Raw genomic sequence first — 21657 nt, 5'->3', positions numbered from 1 at the left:
GACGACCAAAGGGTAGATTCAGAGAAACTTGAGAAGACTAGTGTGAACTGAGGTATAGTTAAATGAGTAGAAACAGTAGAACAATTTATTCAATTATTACAATATTGTATAGGAAAACAACTTTGAAAGTCTTAAGAACATGAATCAATGATCAATCACAAGTCCAGAAGACTGATGAGGAAACATGTTTCCCAAATCTTGGTAGAGAGGTGGTGGACATAGTGACAGGATAGGACTTACATTTTCCGACATGACCAATGTGGGAATTTGTTTTGGTTGACTACCTATTTGTTACAAAGAAGAACTTTCAATTTTTTTGTGGGGGGAGAGAGAGATGATGATGTTGAAAAAAAAAAGAATAGGAAAAATCAAGTCATTGATGAAAATTGAAAATGAACAGAAGAGAGCAGAAGGACATTTCAAGGGGGACTCAGAAAGCAGGACAGTGTGGGTACTACTGCATTTACTTTACTATATACTTTTAAAAGCTGTAGGAAATAGAGATACACTGTTCTATATACAATCCTCTTTTCTCTGTTCTTTATATGTGGAAATGTTCACATTTGTGAATGTTTGTGAAGTTCATAATGCCCAAAGATATTTTTAAGAGAATTGAGAAGATCTGAACACAGAGGGGTCAGAAGAGGAAAGAGTCACTAGAAAGGGAGAAATTGAAAATTCATAAGAAATGCTTGAAAGAACAAGATCCTAGAGGAGTGTGATAGGGGATAGCATCATTAGAACAGATGGGATAGTTATCCTTAAGCAGAAATAGAGACACCTCTTAACTCTCAGACAGGAAGGAAGGAAGGAAGGACCTTGAGAAGTTTTCAGGTTTGAAGGCAGCATCATTAGGTTGTTCATAAAAGATGACTTCACTTTTCTCAGTAATATACACAGGTGAAGTAATAAGCTATTGTTATAGGGAAGAGAAAGGGGCTGAGATTTGAAGAGAAGTGAAAAGTTTAGGAAGATTCACTGTGCAAAATGAGATAGGAAACCATTAAGTGTAGGATAAAAGGATTGCTAAGAAGCAATGAGAACCCATCAGAAAAGGTGAAGCATAAATTTGGATGAAATTGGCCTGATTTGGGGGCTGAGCAGCCTAGGAGCAAGACTAGACAAGTAGGAAGGCAGGCAGGGAGAAGAGGAAGAAAGCATTTATTAAAGGCTTGCTATTTGTCAGGCACTGTGCTAAGTACTAAGGATAAAAATGCAAGCAAAAAGATAGTCCCTGCTCTCAATGGTAAGACATCACACAAAAGAGAGCTGAAAAGGGAGGAGGGAAGGAAAAAGGTACCTGAACAGAACCAGAAGGGGAATAAAAGGAATCTGCTACTGCTGATTGTGGTGGTGATTTGCCTCAGCTCCTCATCTGTAAAATGGGCTGGGAAAGAAATGGCAAATCACTGTAGTATTTTTGCCAAGAAAACTCCAAATGGGGTCACAAAGAGTCAGACAAAACTGAAATGACTAAACAATACCAATATGCCAGGCACTGTGCAAGCACTAAGGAAACAAATACAAGCAAAAAGAAAAATAGTCCCTGCCTTCAAGGAGCTTACATTCTAATGGGGGAAGACAGCACACAAAAGGAAGCTGAAAAGGGGAAGGGGGAGGAAAAGGGTACCTGAAAAGAACCAGAAGGGGAATAAAGATGAGTCTGGGCACCTCCACAAAATGGAGGCTGCTGGAGGCACTCACCAATGGGAGAAGGGGGAAGGTCTTATAGAGTGGGGTGCTCCATGTTTAGAAGGCCACAGGGATAGTTGAGTCTTCCAGGATGAAGAGGCCCCAGGCACTGGGGAAGTTCTAATATGAGACAGCATGGTTTAGAAGTCCAGGAGCCAGAAATGAGACTGGGAAGGGGAAGGTAGGAAATGTTCAGAGCTGAAAATTAGTGCAACAAGAATAGCAGGTCAAGGAGAGTGAGGGATTCAAAGAAGTAATTGTAGATCAGTTCTCCAGGTAGTCTGGGCCCTCTCTGATGAAATTGTTTCCCTTGAGAAGGGAATCTCTACCACCCTTCTGACCATAGAGGTTGCTTTGCCACCTGTTAAGAAGGGAATTTGTGGAAAGCATTATGGAAGAAACTAGGTAAAGACCAACATCTTACACTGTATACGAAGATAAAATCAAAATGAGTACATGATTTAGATGTAAATAGTTGATACCATAAACAAATTAGGAGAGCAAGGAATAGTTTACCTGTCAGATCTATGAAGAAGGGAAGAATTTACAACCAAGCAGGAGATGGAGAGCATTACAAGATGTAAAATGGCTAATTTTGATTATATCAAATTTAAAAGGTTTTGCATGAACAAAACCAATGCAACCAAAATAAGAAGGAAAGCAGACAGCTGGAAAATAATTGTTATAGCAAGTATCTCTGATAAAGGCCTCATTTCTCAAATATAGAGAGAACTGAGTCAAATTTATAAGAGTACAAGTCATTCCCCAGTTGATAAATGGTCAAAGGATATAAACAGGCAGTTTTCAGATGAAGAAATCAAAGCTATCTATAGTCATAAGAAAAAATGCTCTAAATCACTATTGAATAGAGAAATGCAAATTAAAACAACTCTGAGGTACCACCTTACACCTATCAGATTGGCTAAAATGACAGAAAATAAAAATGATAAATGTTGGAGGAGGTGTGGGAAAATTGGGACATTAATGCATTGTTGGTTGAGTTGTGAACTGATCCAACCATTCTGGAGAGCAATTTGGAATTATGCCCAAAGGGCTTTAAACTGTGCATACTCTTTGATCCAGCAACACAACTACCAAACAGATTTTTTAAGAAGGGGGGAAAAATGACCTATTTGTGCAAAAATATTTATAGCAGCTCTTTTCTGGTGGCAAAGAATTGTACATTGAGGGGATAGCCATTAGTTGAAGAATGGCTGAACAAGTTGTGGTATGGAATACTTTTGTGCTATAAGAAATGATGAACAGGATGATTTCAGAAAAACTGGAAAGAGCTCCACAAACAAAGTGAAGTAAGCAGAACCAGGAGAATATCCACACAGTAACAACATTGTATGATGATCAACTGTAAATGACCTAGCTGTTCTCAGCAACACAGTGGTCCAAGACAATCCCAAAGGACTCATGATGAAAAATGCTATCCACCTCCAGAGAAAGAACTGGTGGAGTCTGAATTCTGATAAAAGCATACTATTTTCACTTTATTTTTTCATGGTTCTTTTTTTGGTCTATGTCTTTCACAATGTGACTAATACGGAAATATGTTTTGCATGATTGCACCTGTATAACCTATATCAAAATGTTCACTGTCTCAGTGAGGGGAGAGGTGAGGAAGGGAGTGAGAGAGAGAATTTGGAACTTTAAATTAAAAAAAAATTAATGTTTAAAATTGTCTTTACTTGTAATTGGGAAAATACTTTTCTTTAAAAGAAGGGAACTTAATGGCTCAGGGAATATTCTTATTCTCCATGTTTCAGAGGAGTATTTACCATCTCACTCCCCCCGACACCCCTTCCCCCATCCCTATCCCAACACACACATAATTGAGGAATGGATGATCAGTTGGAATTTTTTTTAAATCATTTTATTTTTAGGAACATTCTGAAGCTACCAAAATCTGGCTAACAGGAAAATTTACTGAACTGCGTTTATTGCTTGATGAAGAGGAAATGGCTGCAAAGAAATTAGTTGATAAAAACACCCAACAGGCATTTAGAACATATAATGAGCAAATGGAATTGTGTCAAGAACGAATTAACATCATAGACAACCTTTCCAGGAAGATCCAAAGAATACACCAACAGCAAGATCCTATTCGGTTGCTACAGGTAACAAGAGACTTCTTACACTGAAGTCATCAACCACTAATCTTAGTTCATGGTGATTAGTGTCTATATATATGTGGCATTTGAAGTACGTGAAGAGCCATATCTTTTTTGCTTTTTTTTCTTCTCAATTCATGTGTTGGTGCACACAAGTTCAATCACAGATTCTGCTCCACAATGAGAAAATGGGGTTGTTTGGGATACAGCATAAGACTTCATTTACAATGGAGAGTATCATTTGCTAAGGAAGCTTAGATTGGTCCAGACATTGTAAAAAGACAGAACTTTTCACCTTGCTGTTGTTCAGTCATTTCAGTTGTGTCCTACTCTTCATGACTCTGTGGACCTCTGTCTATGGATTTTCTCATCAAAAATAGTGAAGTGGTTTATCATTTCTTTCTCCAGTGGCAAACAGAGGTTAAGGTCACACAGCAAGGAAGTTTCTGAGGCTGGATTTGAACTCAGATCTTCCTGACTCGAAGCCCAGTCTTCTATCCACTGCGTCACCGAATTGCCCCCCTTTGCATTGCTGGAGTGTATTTAGGAAATCGTAACATACAAAATTTAAGGAGCAGAACAAAAAAGTAGCATTTAATCTACCCATACAGATAAGCATATACCCTGCATAGTTTATCTTAAAAGTAGACAGACAATCCAAAAATTAATGAGTCAATGGATTGTGAATAATTATTAAAAGCATGCATACATACTCACATTTTCTCTCCTTTCTGGCCTTATTGCTATGTCTGTGCACACAAAGGTAGAATTTCTAGAGAATTGTTCCAAATGTACATTTATTTTAATTCATCAGCCTCTTTTCATCCCCATAGTGGTGAGGACAGCATGATGGAATCACTTTCAATTATACTTGCAGTAATAGGGAGTAGGGTGATAGAAAGACCTCCTGGTAGTTGTTATCTGTCTATCTCCAGGGTCTATTTTCACAGTTCCATAGGTCTATAATGTCTGTAGTAACTTCATCCAGGGGTGATAAACCCAAAAGTAAAAAAAAATTGGTTTAGTATAGTCAAACTCGAATTCACTTCAACAAACACTTATTGCCTGCTACACAAACTAGCATTCAATTCAATAAACATAGTATCACTTACTATATGTAGTGCAAGGAAGCTAGGTGGCGAAGTGGATAGAGCACTAGGCTTGAAATAGGAAAGACTCATCTTCCTGAATTCAAATCCAACTTCAGACTTACTAGCTTACTAGCTGTGTGACCCTGGGCAAGTCACTTCACCCTGTTTGCCTCAGTTTCCTCATGTGTAAAATGAGCTGGAGAAGGCAGTGGTAAAATCACTTCAGAACCTTTGCCAAGAAAACCCTAAATGGGGTCATGAAGAGTTGGACATGTCCGAAACAACTAAACAACAAGAATGTGTAGTGCAGCATGGAGTTCTGAATAGAGAGCTAACCACAGGGTCAAGAGGATGTGGGTTCAAAACCTGCCCCTGACGCTTTCCAGCTGTGTGACTCTGGGCAACCCTTTAGTGCCCCAGGCAACTCTCAGAGACTATAAATGGCAGAACAGTTGCTAATCTACATCTGTGGAGGGAGTATCCTTGCCCAGAGTTTCCTATCCCAGTGAAATCACCAGTGCTGGTCAAAACTTTCTCCACAATTTTTAATCTCAGTTGCCTAGAGTACTTAGAGGTTAAGCAACTTGCCCAGAGTCACACAGCCAGTATGTGTCAGAGGAGGAATTTGAACATAGGTCTTCCTAGCTTTGAGGCCAGTTTTCTATGTACTATACCCTGATGCTTATGTTTCCTCTCTCTTCTGTCCCTCCTGCTATATCAAGGTACACTGGAGAAAAATTTCTAGAAACTGTTAAGAAGCAAAGACCGGTTTTCTCAAAAGAACTGGAAAGAAATAGTTAAGGATGATTGATGTTGTTGAGTCGGTTCAGTTGTATCTCACTCTTCAAGGCCCCATTTAGGGTTTTCGTGGCCAAGATACTGGAGTGGTTTGCCATTTCCTTCTCCAGCACATTTTGCGGATGAGGAAACTGAGGCAAACAGCGTTAAGTGACTTGCTCAGGGTCACACAGCTAGGAAGTATCTGAGGCTAGATTAGAACTCAGGTCTTCCTGACTCCATTTCCTGTGTTCTATCTACTGCACCACCTCATAAAGTTTGTGCACATAAGGATCTAGCACTTAAACTTTCAGATAGTTTTCTAGTTCAGTAGAAAGATGTAAATCTATACAATACAACTTCTACAAATTGAGAATACATTTCTTAACAGAAACTCTAAAGATGAGAAGCATGAGGTATAAAGAGTTGACCTCATAATCAGGAAGACCTAGGTTTAAGGTCCGCCTCTGACACTGATTGTGTGACCTTAGGCATGTCACTTAACTAGTCATTGTCCCAGACAACTCTATAAGACTGTCAGTTGCAAAGTGGATGACCCCAGTGACTTATATTGATAGCAAGAGCTTCCTCACAAAGTTCCCAACAGCAATTAAATCATTGGTCAGGACAAAAAAAATACCAACAAAACCCCTAAGGATACAATATAGATAGGCTAGCATTTTTGTAAATGGGATGGAATTAGATTGCCAATACTGTATCCAGTGGGACCTAAGTTAACATGAGACCACATAGGCTTCTTAGCTTCAGACCAAAGAAACAGACCGACAGACAAACAGGAAAAGACAGACAGACAAACTGGAAAATACAGATAGAAAAAAAGAGATAGGTGTCGTGTCACTTTTTCCTCTGCCCACCAGGAAGAAAAATCAAACAGAGAACACAGAACACTTCTGGGTCCTTAAATCTTTTCTGCTACTTTTAGTCTACTCAGGTCATATTCTGTAAAATAAACTTTCTCCTCATTAAGAGTCTTGATAGTGTATTACCTTAGCCTTGCCAAGGGTTGGGAAAAAAATTAATAACTTTTCTATATTCCTAGATCTATGCCAAATTTTAGACAAATGGGAAAAAACTTTTTATTCTTTTTAAGTGTTAAATCAATTTTGAATCAAAGAGCTCCAACTATATTAAAAAAAAGAAAGAAAGCCATTTCTCCAGTTCAGTCACATGCTTCCCACTTTCCCTAGCCTTGGTATTCTGGCTAAAGCTATGATATCTTTAATGATATCATGACTTCTTCCAGCAGCTCCTCATTGGTAATATATTATAGTCCACTCACACCCACCATGTACTTTTTCATTATCCTTTGGGTGACCTACAACTGTAATTCTTTGGACACTGTAGTATTTCATAGCCATATAAAATCACCTGAAGAATATCATTATTAAAAAGATGGGGGGCAGGTAGGTGCCACAGTGGATAGAGCTGTGGCCTTGGAGTCAGGAGGACCTGAATTCAAATCTGACCTCAGATATTTGACACTTACTAGCTGAGTGACCCTGGGCAAGTCACTTAACCCCAAATTGCCTCATCAAAAAGAAAAAAAAAAGATTGGCTTTTGTCTCAGGGAGAAGCTTGGGGTCATTAAAGGTTATTGCTTCATACCCCAAAGGCAGTGTTGCCCACTTTGCTCTTCAGATCTGAGCCTTGCTGATTGTTTGTCCACGGTGTCTATCCAAGACATATGCACTGATGGACAGATAACTTGTCCATCCACTTGGTCATTCTTCATGCACTTGATTTTTCCTGTGTGAATAATTAAGCTGAACTCTCTGGAATGATTATGAATCTCATTTAAGAGACCCTACAGTGTTCAAGAGCTTGATTCAATAAATATATCCTAGGATCATAGATTTAGGGCTGAAAGGGGAGCATCATCTGCAACATGGAATATCTGGAGGACCATCTTTAGGAAATCCTTCTAATATTCCAACAGTGCCCTTCCTTAAAAAAGGAACCTTTGAGGTCATCTCACTGGGCCTCTCATTCAACATAGGAATCTCCCTCAACACCAACACTCTCAAGTGGGCATGCACCCTGTGCTTGAACAATTCTGGTAATATAGGGTTTAGTAGCTCAAAAGGTCTGTCATTCCATTTGGGGACAGCCATTAGTCTTCTTTATATTGAGTCAAAATTAGTCCTAGTTATCCCTTATGGGGATAAGCAGAGTATCTCAAATTTCCTCTTCCATATGACAGCCTTTAAGATAGTTGACAACCTTTCATTATCTTCTCTGGTCTAAACTTGATCAATTCCCACAACTGCTCCTTATGTTATACATTTCATAGATAGAGAGTTATAGAGATGGATATATCATATATAATATTACATTCTAATTTTATGTTTATATTGTTGTCATCCCTTTCCATCAGACTGAACTCTCCTCAAGACCAGATTAGGTGTTATTCTATCATTCTTAGTACTTAGCACAGTGTATGGTAGATGCTAAATTAATGTTTGTTGGCCATGGCATGGTTTTGACTATTCTGAGGCCCCTTCTCTGGATGTTCTCTAGTTCATTAGTGGTCCTCTTATCATGTTGTGTCCTGATCTGAATGTAGTATTATTAATGTGGTTTTTCCAGGTCAGAATAGACAAGACTTCCTTTCTTCAAGCTGCCAGAAAGTGTATAGTTGCAGGTAGATTATACGCTATCTTAATACATCTTATTTTCTCATTTTTTTAATTCCTTTCAGTTATCATTTTGTCAAGCTACATGATATGCTGGGAACGGAGCTGACCTTGAGGTCAGCTTGTGACCCTGGGCAAGTTACTCCTTTTCTCTAGGCCTCAGATCCCTCATCTTTCAAATAGGGATAGTGTTATTGGCAATTTCTCATAGAGTTGCTATAAGAAAAATGTTTCATAAACTTTAAAGTACTATAAAAATGTGAGCCCTTGACTAGACTTTTTTCAGTAAAATTGAGCATTTTGGAAAAATAAATTTTATTATGTTAAAAATATGACATATATAAACAGCATAATATAAATATATTTATAAATATTATACAATTATATTTACAAATGTAAATATAATATATAAGTAGCCATGTATAAAAAATATATTGTTTGTAGGCATATGCTAATATTTTCAAGCTAATGCTTCAAGGACTTTTTCTTTCTTTGGTGTAAGTGCTCCTGTAGCTGACATTTAGATAAAGCTTTAAGGTTTACAAAGAGTTTTACATAGTTTATCTTATTTGAGCTTTTCAGCAGCTCTGTGTGGTAAGTACTGAAAGTTTTATTATTCCCATTTTACAGATATAGAAATAGAGGTTAGTTAACTTGTCCTTGGTCTTACATCTAGTAAGTGTCAAAGGCAGGATTTGAACCCAAGATTGCCTGTCTCCTACTCTAGCACTCTATCCATTACCTGACACTGCCTCTTCATTGACACAGATAGTAACTCTTTTGCATTTTAGTAGAGGATCTCTGAGAGTTGTCATTATAGAAATACTCATTAGCATGGAATGCTGCCTTCCTAACTTACGAGTCATGGAATCTTTGGCTTTCTTTAAGACTTACCTCTAGCACCATTTCTTCTAGGAGGCCTTTCCTAGACCCTCCTCTTCCCCCTTCCCCCAGTTGGTATTGCCAACCCCTCCTAAAGTTATACTCTATCTACTCCTATTTTTTTTAATACTCTGATTTATACATATTGTCTCCCCCTTTAAAATGTAAGCTCCTTGAGGGAAGGGAATGTTTTTGTTTATTTTGGCTTTGTATACCCAGTATTTCGTATAGTACCTGGTGAATGGTAAGCTCTTAATAAATGCTTGTTTATTGACAGATTAAGGAGCCTCATCACACTTAGCTAGACTGCTATTTGAATGATAGACATTCTGTACCCTTACTCAAAGCCTTTCCAGCTTAGAAGGACCTATCAATGCTAATGGTCTCCTAGAATAGCTTTCTAGAACATAGGGTCACTTCCACATCACTTCCATACCACTATGAGGCACCAGAGTAGGACTTCAGTGGAGGGAATCCAAGCTAAATAGCCTAAAAGTCAGTGGAGGGAATAGACTTCTGAGTTTTTTATAAGTGGGCATAAAAAGGGCAGTGACATTCTTTCCCCTTTCACAGATTTGTTTAAACCAAACATAAAATCAATTTTGTTACCTTTAGGAATATACAGCATCAGAAAAGGAAATGATGCAGCAGATGATTCCTACAGAATTATTCCATCCAATACCTGTCAAGTTTGAGCATGCTAAGACCTATTACAGGAACTTAGCAACAGCTGTTTTTACCACTCTGCAGATGCCATTGGATGTCCGCCTTAAAGAAGGTAAGTAATTTTTTACTTAACCTAATTTCTTTGCAGACAATGCAGGATGCTTTTGCTTTCTGACTCACACCAGGTCTCTTTAGCCCAGATAAATCTGCCAAACTAATCTTCCTAAAATGCTTTCCATCATGATATTCTTTTGCTCAAAAAAAAAGTTCAGTGATTTCAAAGACTTACAAGGTAAAGTTCATATCCCTTGACCTTGACTCAAGGCCCTTCAGAATCTGGTCCCATACTGTCTTTATTCGGACTACTGCTCCTCTAAAGAAATCCTCTTCTCTAGCCCAACTATTTTGCTTACCATCCTCTTTGTTCCTACTCATGCTGTTTTCCCTGTCTTTCTCACTCAGTGGCTCATTCATTCAGTGATCATTTATGGAGGCCTACCAAAGAAGGAAATACTAATACTAATACTCCTTCATAAGTAGAAATGTTTAGATAATTGGAGCAAAGAGAATATTTAGTTATCTAGGTTTCTTCTACTTTTAAAATTCAATTTGGTTTGACAAGTATTGATAAAGTGACACCAGGGATATACAGACAAAAATGAAAAGAGATGCTGCCCTTAAGGGGTTTACATTCTTCTGGTATTTATAAACCTATGAAACACCAATAGTGGGCAAGGATCTGGTATACTAGGGATCAGCTCTTTCTCTGGTTTGTTGGAAATGGTTTTAGTGAGCAAAGTAAAAGAACAACAAGATAAAACCCGAAGGGAAATTAAATAAATCCTCCTGGGGAAAAGTACTTGACAGAAAAATGAAAAAGACAACTGAAACAATGAATAAAGAAAGAAGAAATAAAAGGCACACAATACATAAACATTTGAGGGAGAGGTAAAAGAAAGTGAGAAGTCTCCAGAAGAATAAATAATATAACAATAAGACACTCAAAAGCAAAAATAGATCTGTTCCAAGTACTTTTGGAGTATTCAATAAAATTAACAATGTTCTACACATAGTAAGTAAAGGAGTGAAGGAGGAACAAAGGAAGGAAAGAGGAGAGGAGGCAGAGAGGGGAGGGGAGGAAAGAAGGAAAGGAAAGAGAAGGGGAGAGGAAAGAAAAACAAAAAAGAAGAGGAAAGAAAATGGTAGAACATAGGAGAATGAAGAGGAGAAGAGAAGAAAGGAGATGCTAAAGGAGAGGAGAGGAGATGAGGAAGAAGAGGAGAAGAGATGGGGAAGGAGAGGAGAGAGAGGAAAAGGAAAAGAGACGGGGTGGGGGTGGAGAGGGGAAAGCAAGGGAGAAGAAAGGAGAGGAGAAAAGAAGAGAGATTGTACCACCTGTTTTTGTAATTTCTTCTTGATCAGGTGCAAAAGCATGCATCAGTACGGCCCAGGTACCACTGACTTAACTCATACCATTGATCCTAAATTTATTTGCCTGTAACAAAAGCTTGTTATCTGACCCTACCTCATCTCTAAAACACTATGCCCAGCATCTTGCTATTTTGTATGTGCCCAAACACTCTTTTGCACTTGAATTTCTTAGGAACTGTCAGCCCTACCTAACTCCTTCTTGTTCCAGTTTCCAAGACTTCCTTTTTGACTAGAATAGTCTCTCTCTACCTTTCATCTGGTACAGACTGAGACTACCTTCATGTATTGGGACCAGTAAATATTTCTTCTCATCCTAACTTCCTCCTCAGTCACCCATAATACAGTGAAGTTAAAATTTACATCAGAAAAAAAATCAAATCCACTACAAACTACCTAGAACAGGTGAGTTGTTTTTCTGGATACATAACAAAAGTGTCTTGCAATTTCTTCTAGATACCTGCAGCCAGCTTTCTGTATCTTCCCAGTCAAAACCTGGTACATTGCTGAAAACAACACCCACACCTGAGCGTTCACTCTTCTTAAAATGTAAGGTAACATTAGTATATAAAGGAACATAGAATATGGTAAGACTAGCATAAATCTATGACTCTATTTGTACATACAAATTGAGACAGAGTATCCTTTTACTATTTTTAAATGTTTTCCCTGTCGAAACAAAGTATATTAGTTGCATTTTAAAGCATTACAATCAATGTCAGTCATGTAAAGTCCAACAATGTTGAACCACAACACCCCTGCCCCAAAGGATTTTTAAAGTCTGAGATGAAATTTAGCAGTGATAAATGCAAAGTCCTGCACTTAGGCTCTAAAAATCAACTGTGCAGGCACAGGATGAGAGTGAAAATAGTCCATGTAAGATCACCAAGTATTTTTGGTGGACATCAAGTACTATCTGAATTAGTGGTGCTGCCTAATAGCCCCAAAAAACTAATGAAATCTGTATAAATAGAAGCATAGTGTCTAGAATATGGGATATGATTTCATTCCACTTTCCCCTGGGGAGAACACATCTGAAAGTGTCCAGTTCTAAGGGTCACAGTTTGGAGGAGACACTGATAAGCTGCATCATGTTCATAGGTCAGCAACCAGATAAAGAATGATTCAAAATTATAGTACATATATGTTAGTTGGAAAAATTGATCTCATAGTATTCTAAGATTATAGATTATCTATTCCAACTCATTTCATAGATAAAGAGACCAAAGTCTAATAAAGGCTACGTGACTGAAAGGAAGCCTCATAGAGAAATGAACACTAGACTTGGAGGTATGAAAACCTAGGTTCAGATCCCACCTCAGATACCTAATTTTTTTTTGCTCCTAGGCAAGTCATTTAACTTCTTGCAGGCTCCCATTCCTCATCTGTAAAGTGAGAATAAAAATAGTGGTTGTCTCTATGTGTGTGTGTGTGTGTGTGTGTGTGTGTGTGTGTCTGTGTGTGTCTGTGTGTGTCTGTGTGTCAGGCCCAGGATTTAAACACCTTTTCATTAATGAATTGTATTCTTTCCACTATTTCATACTTTTTCTCATTTGGGGTAAGAGATAGCATGGTGAGAGACATCAGGCTAAAGAACACCCCCCCTCCCCCCAGTTTAGCTTGGAAGAGAAAAGACATGACAAAAAAAGAAGGCAAAGAGGAAAGACAAAGAAGCGGCATGATGGCCATCTTCAATATTTGAAGAGTTATCATATGGAAGAAGGATGCCATTAAGTTTGCTTGGCCACAGATGGCAGAATGGGAACAATCGACAGAAATTACAGGAAGGCATTTTTCAGGTCAATATACTGTAAAGGAAATCTCTAAGAATGAGAACTTGTCCAGAAACAAAATGAGCTGCCTCAAGGGAGATAACAGGTTACTAGAGGCATTCAAATGAGAATCAGACACAGTATGACCACTAGTTGGATATTTCCTCATGGGTTATGGGTTGCTTCAGGTAGAATTTGGACTCTTAGTTCCCTTCTAAACACAGTTCTATGATTCTGGAGCCTGGTCAAGAGTAGAGTAATTGATGAACTGAGGATTTTTTACCTGGAAAAGAAAAGGCTTTGGTAAAACAACAAGGCCACAAGCACTTATCAAGTACTTACACATTTCACCGCATGATCGTCACAGATTTTATGCCAATTTTTTAAAAAAGTGGGGTGCAACCATTATGTGAAGCTTTTAAAAATTGTGCCAGTATTACTTAAAAATCATTTATTACTAAACTGCATCATTGGCAGATGAGCTGTACAGTTTGGCTACTGAGGAAAGATGCAAGTCTTACCATATCACATGACTTACTCATGGCAGCTTTGCCTGCTTCCCTTGGCGTCTACAGCAAGGTTAAGTGACAATACCGTTAGTACTGCAGCATTCTAAACAAACCACGTGAGCTGGCTTTCAGAAATATACTGACAATGAGCCTGCACTGAGAATTCTAGGCGTGGGGCTCACAATGGGCAAGAGATAAATGCATATCCATATGTCTCTGGTGAATACATTACTGCTCTGTTTACCTCTTAAGCGGCGTGACAGCTGGGATTCTTATAATCTAGCCACTGCTCAGATTCCTAAAATCTAGCCACTGTTTATATTCTTATAATCTAACCACTGCTTACTCATGTTTAGACTCCTTAAGAGTCTGCCCAACGTGACAATGTTAAGCGGCGTGACAAACAAAATTATACCATGTGACAATTACACGATAAAAGGTTATAAACCAGTTTTTGGACTGGAAAAACAGGGTTTGACTATTATTAAGTGGCGATGATTATGTGGTGAAATACTCAGGAGGACCTGAGTTCAAATCCAACCTCAGACTAGACATTTGACACTTACTAGCTGTGTGACCCTCAGCAAGTCACTTAACCCCAATTGCCTCACCAAAAAATAAAAAAAAATTTAAAAAAGGAAAGAAATACAGTACTACATGCCAGGCACTGGAGATGTGAATATAGTATAAGCAAAAAGAAAGACCATTCCTGTTCTCAGGGAGCTTCCATTCTAGTGAAGATAACACATAAAAGGGAACTGAAAAGAAAGTGGGGAGTAGGAGGAAGAAGGTACCCCACAAGGGGAGGGGAGAAAGATGGGGGCAAAGTTCAAATAGTCAGAACCACAATTAGGAGGGGAATGGAGCATGGCTGGCCTGGACCCATCACAAAATGAAGCCCCCAAGGAACAACTCACTAATGGAAGAAAGAGACCAATATGGCAGAGGAATGATTAGCAGTTTAGCTTTTGATAGCTGTTGAGTATTTGAAGCATTGACTGCCATGTAGAAGAGGGATTACATTTCTCCTGCTTAGCCTCACAGGGCAGATTGCAGCTATGCTCTTCAATACCTCTGTCTATCCTTTGTTATACTATCATTGTAAAGGACACTAGGTATAATCACTGAACAAGTCTGTCTTGTAAGAATAAATCCATAGAGCAGGGCTGAGTCGCCCAGAGAAAGAGAATGTGGTAATACTGTATAATGTTCAGATTCAGTCCCCCTGACCACTTATTATAGAAAGGCAGGTCACAGATCTATCAATACTTGTTTGGCCTAAGGTAATTTCTTATATCCCTTGTGAGTACCTACCAAGGTTACTGTTTGAGAGAACCTGCAACTTCATCCTTGTATCATAGAGCCTGAGACAAACAGGGAGATCTAGCAACAATAACAATCCTTCCTTTTATGTTCCTATACTATATATGGGCAGCACAACATTATGTACCTGTACTACAAATGGGCAGCACTAGATAGAGGGCCAGCCTGGGAGTTAGGATGACCTCTGACCTTTACTGGTTACGTGACCCAAAACAAATCACTTAACTTCTCAGTACTTTACATTGCATAAGAGTTGATGTGCATTGGTAGAGAGAATTTCCCCACCAGGAGTTCTCTGAACTAATGAAATCATAAGTCCAGGCCTCAAAATAATAAAGAGAAGGAAGATGAAGAATCTTATCATTAGTAGAGTGTATTTTCTTGTGGGGAAAATCCCTCTACTGATGAAATCATTGGTCCAGTTCTACCTCCAAAAAACAGTATACACAGGGCACAGATACAAATCATGCCCCAAGAAAAGCCATAAATCTCTCCGAAGACATCATAGGAAATAGATAAAATGATCCTTAGTAATTACTCTGGCCCACATGATGAAATGACAATAATAAAGGATATATTAGCCCAGTTTTTAACGTACTGACATAGGTTGAAATGGGGTGAGAGTCAGGGGATGGATGCCTAAATGTGGATGCTGGATAGAATCATAATTATTAGAACTATAAAGGACCTTAGAGATCTAGTTCATTTGATGAGGAGACTGAAATTTAGGCCAAGGAATTTGCCTGAGGTTATCCTATAAGCAAATGGCAGAAGTAAGACTTAAATTCAAGTGTCCAGATTCACTTTCCAGTGCTCTTTCTGCCATGTCATTGTGTTATCCACTTTGGGGTGGTATTAGTGTGAGTGAACTTAAATATAACTTCATGCATGCTCCAGTTAATCATTACAAGTTTCTGAAGGCCTTCCACGTAAAAGTATCTGAGTACCTACAGAGTGTGATGATATCAAAAGGAGGAGAAAGATAAGCAGGAACTCATTCTTTGAACTAATGCAGTCTTTCCCAAGTAGGAGGGAGTTGAAGAGAAGAGTTCATAAGTGACATAGGGAAGAGAAGATATATCTTCATAGCTCTGACAGAGACAGAATGTTTTGAATTGCTTTTTATGAAGTATGAAAAATTGCTTAAGAGGATACACATACCCAGGTTAATATTTTAAGAACCTTAAAAATGATACACTGAGTCAGATCCATGGCTCATCCAGCTCAAGATTCTACCTCTCACAGTGACACCAAGGGACAACCATAAAAGGATATTATTAGGGGCAGTGTGGTGGTGTGGTTAGAGAGCCAGTTGTGGAGTAATGAAGACCTGGATTCAAAGTCCTGCCTTTGGCATATATTGACTGTGTGATCCTGGGCAAGTCCCTTAACCTTTCAATGCTACAGGCAACTCATCGTGACTATAAATGCAATGCAGAAGCCCATCTGAACTTAGGAAGAATTTTCTTGGCAGAGGTTTGTTATGCCAATGAAATATAGTTCTAGAAAAGAAAGAGAGAAAGAAAGAAAAGAAAGAGAAGGAAAGAAAGAAAGAAATCTCCCTCAAAAAAGAGAGCATTATTTTTCTCCCTGATAGCAGTATGTATAGTAGAAAGAGGCCTAGTATGGGAGTCAGAAGAATTCAGTTTGAGTCCCAAATCTACCTATGTGACCTTCGTCAATTCACTTAACCTCACTGATTCTCAGTTTCTTAAACTGTAAAATGAGGATGGTAATAACCACTTTAAGAGGCATTGGGACATGGTGGATAGAGTTAGGAAGAGCTTAGGTCAGGCCTTACTTCTGCTACATCATGTGATCCTAGACAAGTCATTTAACTTCTCAGCGCCACCAAACAACTCTCTAAGACAATAAGTTGCAAAATAGTCAATGGAGTTTCCTGAAATAATGAAGTCATAATTCCAAGCCTAATAATAATAGTGAGGAGGAAGAGGAGGAATCCTGTAAACTCACAAGGATGTTGAGACGATCAAATGAAATCCAGTCTAGGAAAAAAAAAAACATAAAGTGATGTAATATTGTCAACTTGAAGAAGTTAGGGGTATCCCTAAATATGCTTATTTCTCTTAGAATGGATTTTCCATGAGTTTGAGTTTTCCAAACACCTTCTTTTGAAACTTTTTTTGTATATTTTTCCCAGCTCTTACCACCACCTCTTGGTGTAGTAAATTCCATAAATGAACACTTGTTCTATAAAGTTAGGGTTCCCTTTATGTGTTCTAAATTTATCTCTTCCTAGCTTGAAGAGGAATCTTTGCTTCTGGGCTATGATTCCAAGATTTGGTGAATAACATTTATGAATTAAGAAACCTCATATCCTCCTATGTAGCCTTCATCTTTCCAAACTTGTCTTTTTAGTCTGTTCTCATTTTGCAGAATCTCAGAGTTGGAAAGAACCTCAAAGTCCAGCTAGTCTAATTAGTATCTGGCCAAGTGTCTCCTCCATGAAAATCTGTTCAAAGTGGTCATCCATAAACCAGAAGAAACCCAACTACCTCCCAAAGCACCCTATTCAATTTCTTGATCACTCTAACTGTTGGAAATGTTTCTTTACATCGATCCTAAATTTGCTTTGACAGTTTTCACCAGTTAAGAAGAGACAGCTTGGTGAAGTAGATGGATTATGGGCCCTGAAGTCAGAGCATGTGGGTTCAAATCTGACCTCAGTTTCCTCATCTCTAAAATGAGAGGGTTGAACCAGAGATTCATGAGGTCCCTTCCAGCTCAAAACCTACTCTTATATTCCTAGTTCTGCCCTCTGGAGCCAAGCATCACAAGTCTAAAGTATCTTCTATGGGATTGACTTTTAAACGTCCTACCTACCCACACCCACCTCCAATCCTCAAGGCTTTTCTTCTCAGGTTAAATACCTCTAGTTCCTTCAAATAATCCTCATCTAACATGATCACAAGAACTTTCAATGTCCTAGTATCCCTTTTCTGGGTGCTCTCCAGCTTATTAATGTCCCAATATGTAAGACCCAACACTAAGCATAGTATAAGTACTCTGGGATGGGGAGGTAAGGAGTAGGAAGCAAGATGACTAGCAACTTCTATACCATTTACATCTACAGTCCCATTTAATGATCATAGCCCTTCATGATGATGTCTGTAATGATTTCAAGATTCTCACTCATTGAAGGAAGAGACAAATTTTTCTCATATACTGACAAAAAACAGAAGCATAAAAAACTTGCTAGAATTTAGAAAAGCTTTCAGCACAGCTTGAAGCAAAACCAAGTATCAGATTAATTTACAATTAAGCAGAACATCCTTTTAGGAATATTTCTGATTATTCAGGTATTTTGTCGTTGTTGTTGTTGTTGTTGTTATTGTTGCTTTGCTGTATTTTGGAAGGAACGGATGATTTGTTGGGGCGTTGTCTTTTAAACAGATGCCAGAATCCCAACCCTGGAACCAGACACTATGCATTCCCGGCTGCGATTGTCTGATGACCGTTTGACTGTGACCTGTGTTTTGATTGGCAAGATTCAATTATTTAATCCCCAGAGGTTTGATAAACTGTGGCAGGTGCTGAGCCGGGACTCTTTCTTCTCTGGGAGTCATTACTGGGAGGTGGACTTACTCAAGTCTGGGATAGGATGGTGGATAGGGGTGGCTTATTCTTCCATTGGACGCAAAGGAAATTCTGAAGCTAGTCGTTTGGGGTTTAATAGAGAATCTTGGTGTTTAAAAAGATTTGATATGGAATACTGGGCATTTCATAATGGAGAAAGAACACGAATACCAATAGATCATGATCCTGAAAGGATTGGAATTTTCCTGGATTACGAGGCTGGAATTCTCTCTTTTTATGATATGACATGTGGTGTGACACACTTACACACATTTTACTCAAGGTTCCAAGAGCCACTTTATCCAGCACTGAGGCTATGGGAAGGATCAATAACCATACGTAAACTGCCCTAGGGCCCCCGCTAATCCCAGGAAATGATTGGTCCCAGTGTAAGGATAAAGGATACAGGAGGGGACTCTCTTTGCAGACATATGGCTGGTGCTATGATGATAACAATAAAAATGATCATTAGCATTTGTACACTTTAAAGTTTGCAAAGTGGTTTATGTAAACATTATTTCATTTGAACCCTATGAGGCAGAGACTCTCAATATCATTACCCCATTTTACAGATGAGGAAATTGAGACCCAGTGACTTCCTCATGGTCACACAGCTAAAGTGTTAGAGGAGAAATTTGAGGCCAGGTCTTCCTAACTCCAAGTTCAGCATTCTATCCCCTGTGCTTTCCTGAGAATAGGTACCTCAAACCCACTGGCTGTTTTTCAACTCTTTACTACCCTTCATCCTTTTGTCCAATCAAACATATAATCAGATGAACAAGTCTCCGGGAAGAAAAGAAAAGATTTGAGTAGGATTGTTACAAATAGATTTTGTGATATGTTTATAACAAACATGAAGTTTGAAGCCATTGCTTTAGGGAACCAGGCTATATAGGCATATGGGTATGTCAAGTAGGGTAGTAACTCTAGGGATGCTAGGCAGTAATGTTTATTACTATTAAATAGTAGTAATACTAATAACAATTAGCATTAACATTACTAGTAATGTTATTATACTAGGTAGTAATGATAATGCTAGGTAGTAATATTTATTATAACTAACTAATAGAAATATTACTAACATTATCAGTAATGTTATTATACTAGGTGGTAATGCTAATGCTTGGTAGAAATGTTAGGGGATAAAACAAAGAAAAAGGATTAAAAGAGATTAGGCCCAGCATATTGAATCCATAATGTGTTTCCTAAACTGTGGGTACCAACCCCATATGGGATTTTGACCCACAATTTAAGAAGTGCTAAAGGGATCTTGAGTGGAAAAAGTTTAAGAAGTCCTGAATTATTAGACCTAGGGTGCAGAGTACTTAGCTTAACCTTGGTCCTGGAATGGATATCTCGCTGCTTTATGCTGATTTTTATTCAGCTGACCAAATTGCTTATGTAGATAAAAGGAGACACCAGAAATATGATATTGTACCAGGACTATCAGTAGTTTATGTAACTATAGACTAGAAACTAAACAGAGAGTCTAAAATGTAACTAGTCCTAGGTTAAAGGACTCTTGGGTATGGGTCATTCTAATCAGGGATGCTGGGATCTGCCAAGCTGATGAGCGAATCAGGGAAAATTAAGAAGAAACCCTCCCGTAGGAAAGCAGGTGTACCGATTTTTTTTTATTGTGATGCACAGTTTCTATAAGGGACTTAATGGCTTTTGACCTTTACTCATTCAGGACTCCCGACCTGGGCAAATAAATGGCAAGACCTGATTCAATAAAGCAAATGATTCTTTCTTATGTCTTGAAACCTAATGTGTCATCTTCCTTAGTTTTCTGAAGTGGAGAAGTTGCACACATGGGGCTTAAGGTTACTGTAGAGCTCCATATAAGATGCCCAAATTGCAGGTTTCGCCATCTGCCAAGCACTTACAAGAAAGAGCCTGTCTCAATACAAAAAAAAAAAGAAAGAAAAACACAAATAAAATGAAAAAACTGAAACAACTAAACAAAATAAAGAAAAGAAAAGGAAAAGGCGAGCTTTCCTTCTCAGAGGAAAAGTCTAATCCCAAATTAGCAACCAGAGTATGTGGAGCGCTCCTAGTAGGGATTAGATTCCTAATCTATGGGTCGCTATACATACATGCACACACACACACCCAAGTGAGAAACCAAACCACTTTGGGTGAAAATTCTTCCACATAGGACAATCCCAGTTGGGATAACGGTTTGCCCAGTGGATCACGTACCAGTGTACAGAGCAAGTCAAATAAAGGCCTAGACAAAATTTCTCCACAGGTCCCCTACAGAATGTAGAATTCTCTATTTTTCTCCACATTAACAGGGCATTTCAAATAAAAGTCCAAACCCATCTAATTACAGGACAAGCATATCAGCTCAAAAAGAAAGCGAAGTCAGATGAGCACCAAACACATGTGGGGCTCCCAAAAGAGGATTAAGTGTTCACGGTTGATGAGAATCAGCCCTTCAGATCCTGGAAGATGTCCCCAAATGTAACAACTAATTTCACAGGAGACTTTAGGGTACCTCCTTCCACTAAGGGGAGCATGCTTTGTTCTCTGGCCTGTGGACTAATGTGTGGTCACTGCATTGGTCAGAGCATTTAAATCTTTTAAAAGTTATTTTTCTTTACAATGTTGTAGTTATTGTATAAATTGTTCTCAAGGCTTTGCTCATTTCACTCTGTATCATTCCATAACTAGCTGTTATCATCATCTGAATCCATCCCTTTCACCATTTCTTACAGTCCAATAATATTCCATTATATTCACATACCATAATTTGTTCAGTCATTACCTAACTGGTGAGTACCCACTTTGTTTCAAGTTTGTTGTTGCTACCAAAAGTGCCACTATGAATATTTTTTACATATGAGTTCCTTCTCTTGTCAGCCCTGAAAACAAATAACCAAGAGTCACAGGGGTTTTACAACTGCTATTAACGCTAAAAATATCAAAGAACTCTCACAGGTTATTACAACCACAGTTAACTCAGAAAAATCAAATAGAAAGAAAACAAAATAAAGTCAAAGAATTAACAATGGTCACAAACAAAAAGCTTTCTTTATTCCATTGGAAGAGGGAAACTAGACACATGTATCAGGCCCTCCTGTAGTAGAAGACCCACTTTGGTGTGGGCAAATCTCCACACATATGCTACGGACCACTCA

The 21657-nt window shown here is 38.5% G+C and overlaps 1 protein-coding gene across 3 annotated transcripts in view; it reads left to right on the top strand.

Moving 5' to 3' along the window:
- The window catches only part of LOC114026014 (tripartite motif-containing protein 14-like), a 35264-nt gene extending 14997 nt beyond the window's left edge, over positions 1–20267 (top strand). The window contains exons 3-6 of one of the 3 annotated variants that reach the window (XM_027839586.1): positions 3585–3818; positions 9832–9994; positions 11767–11859; positions 18329–20267. In XM_027839586.1, the coding sequence (XP_027695387.1) occupies positions 3585–3818; positions 9832–9994; positions 11767–11859; positions 18329–18864 (1026 nt within the window). In that variant the 3' untranslated portion in view covers positions 18865–20267. Of the gene's footprint in view, positions 1–3584; positions 3819–9831; positions 9995–11766; positions 11865–18328 lie in introns of all 3 variants that reach the window. The other 2 variants (XM_027839589.1, XM_027839588.1) reach the window with 2 other exon arrangements.
- The last annotated feature ends 1390 nt before the right edge of the window (positions 20268–21657 follow it).

The sequence above is a fragment of the Vombatus ursinus genome, unplaced genomic scaffold (genome assembly GCF_900497805.2).
Source record: "Vombatus ursinus unplaced genomic scaffold, bare-nosed wombat genome assembly UNPS02014832.1, whole genome shotgun sequence".
Taxonomy (NCBI): Eukaryota; Metazoa; Chordata; class Mammalia; order Diprotodontia; family Vombatidae; genus Vombatus; species Vombatus ursinus.
The sequence above is the reverse complement of the archived record's forward strand: the minus strand, read 5'-3'. Positions and strand labels throughout refer to the sequence as shown.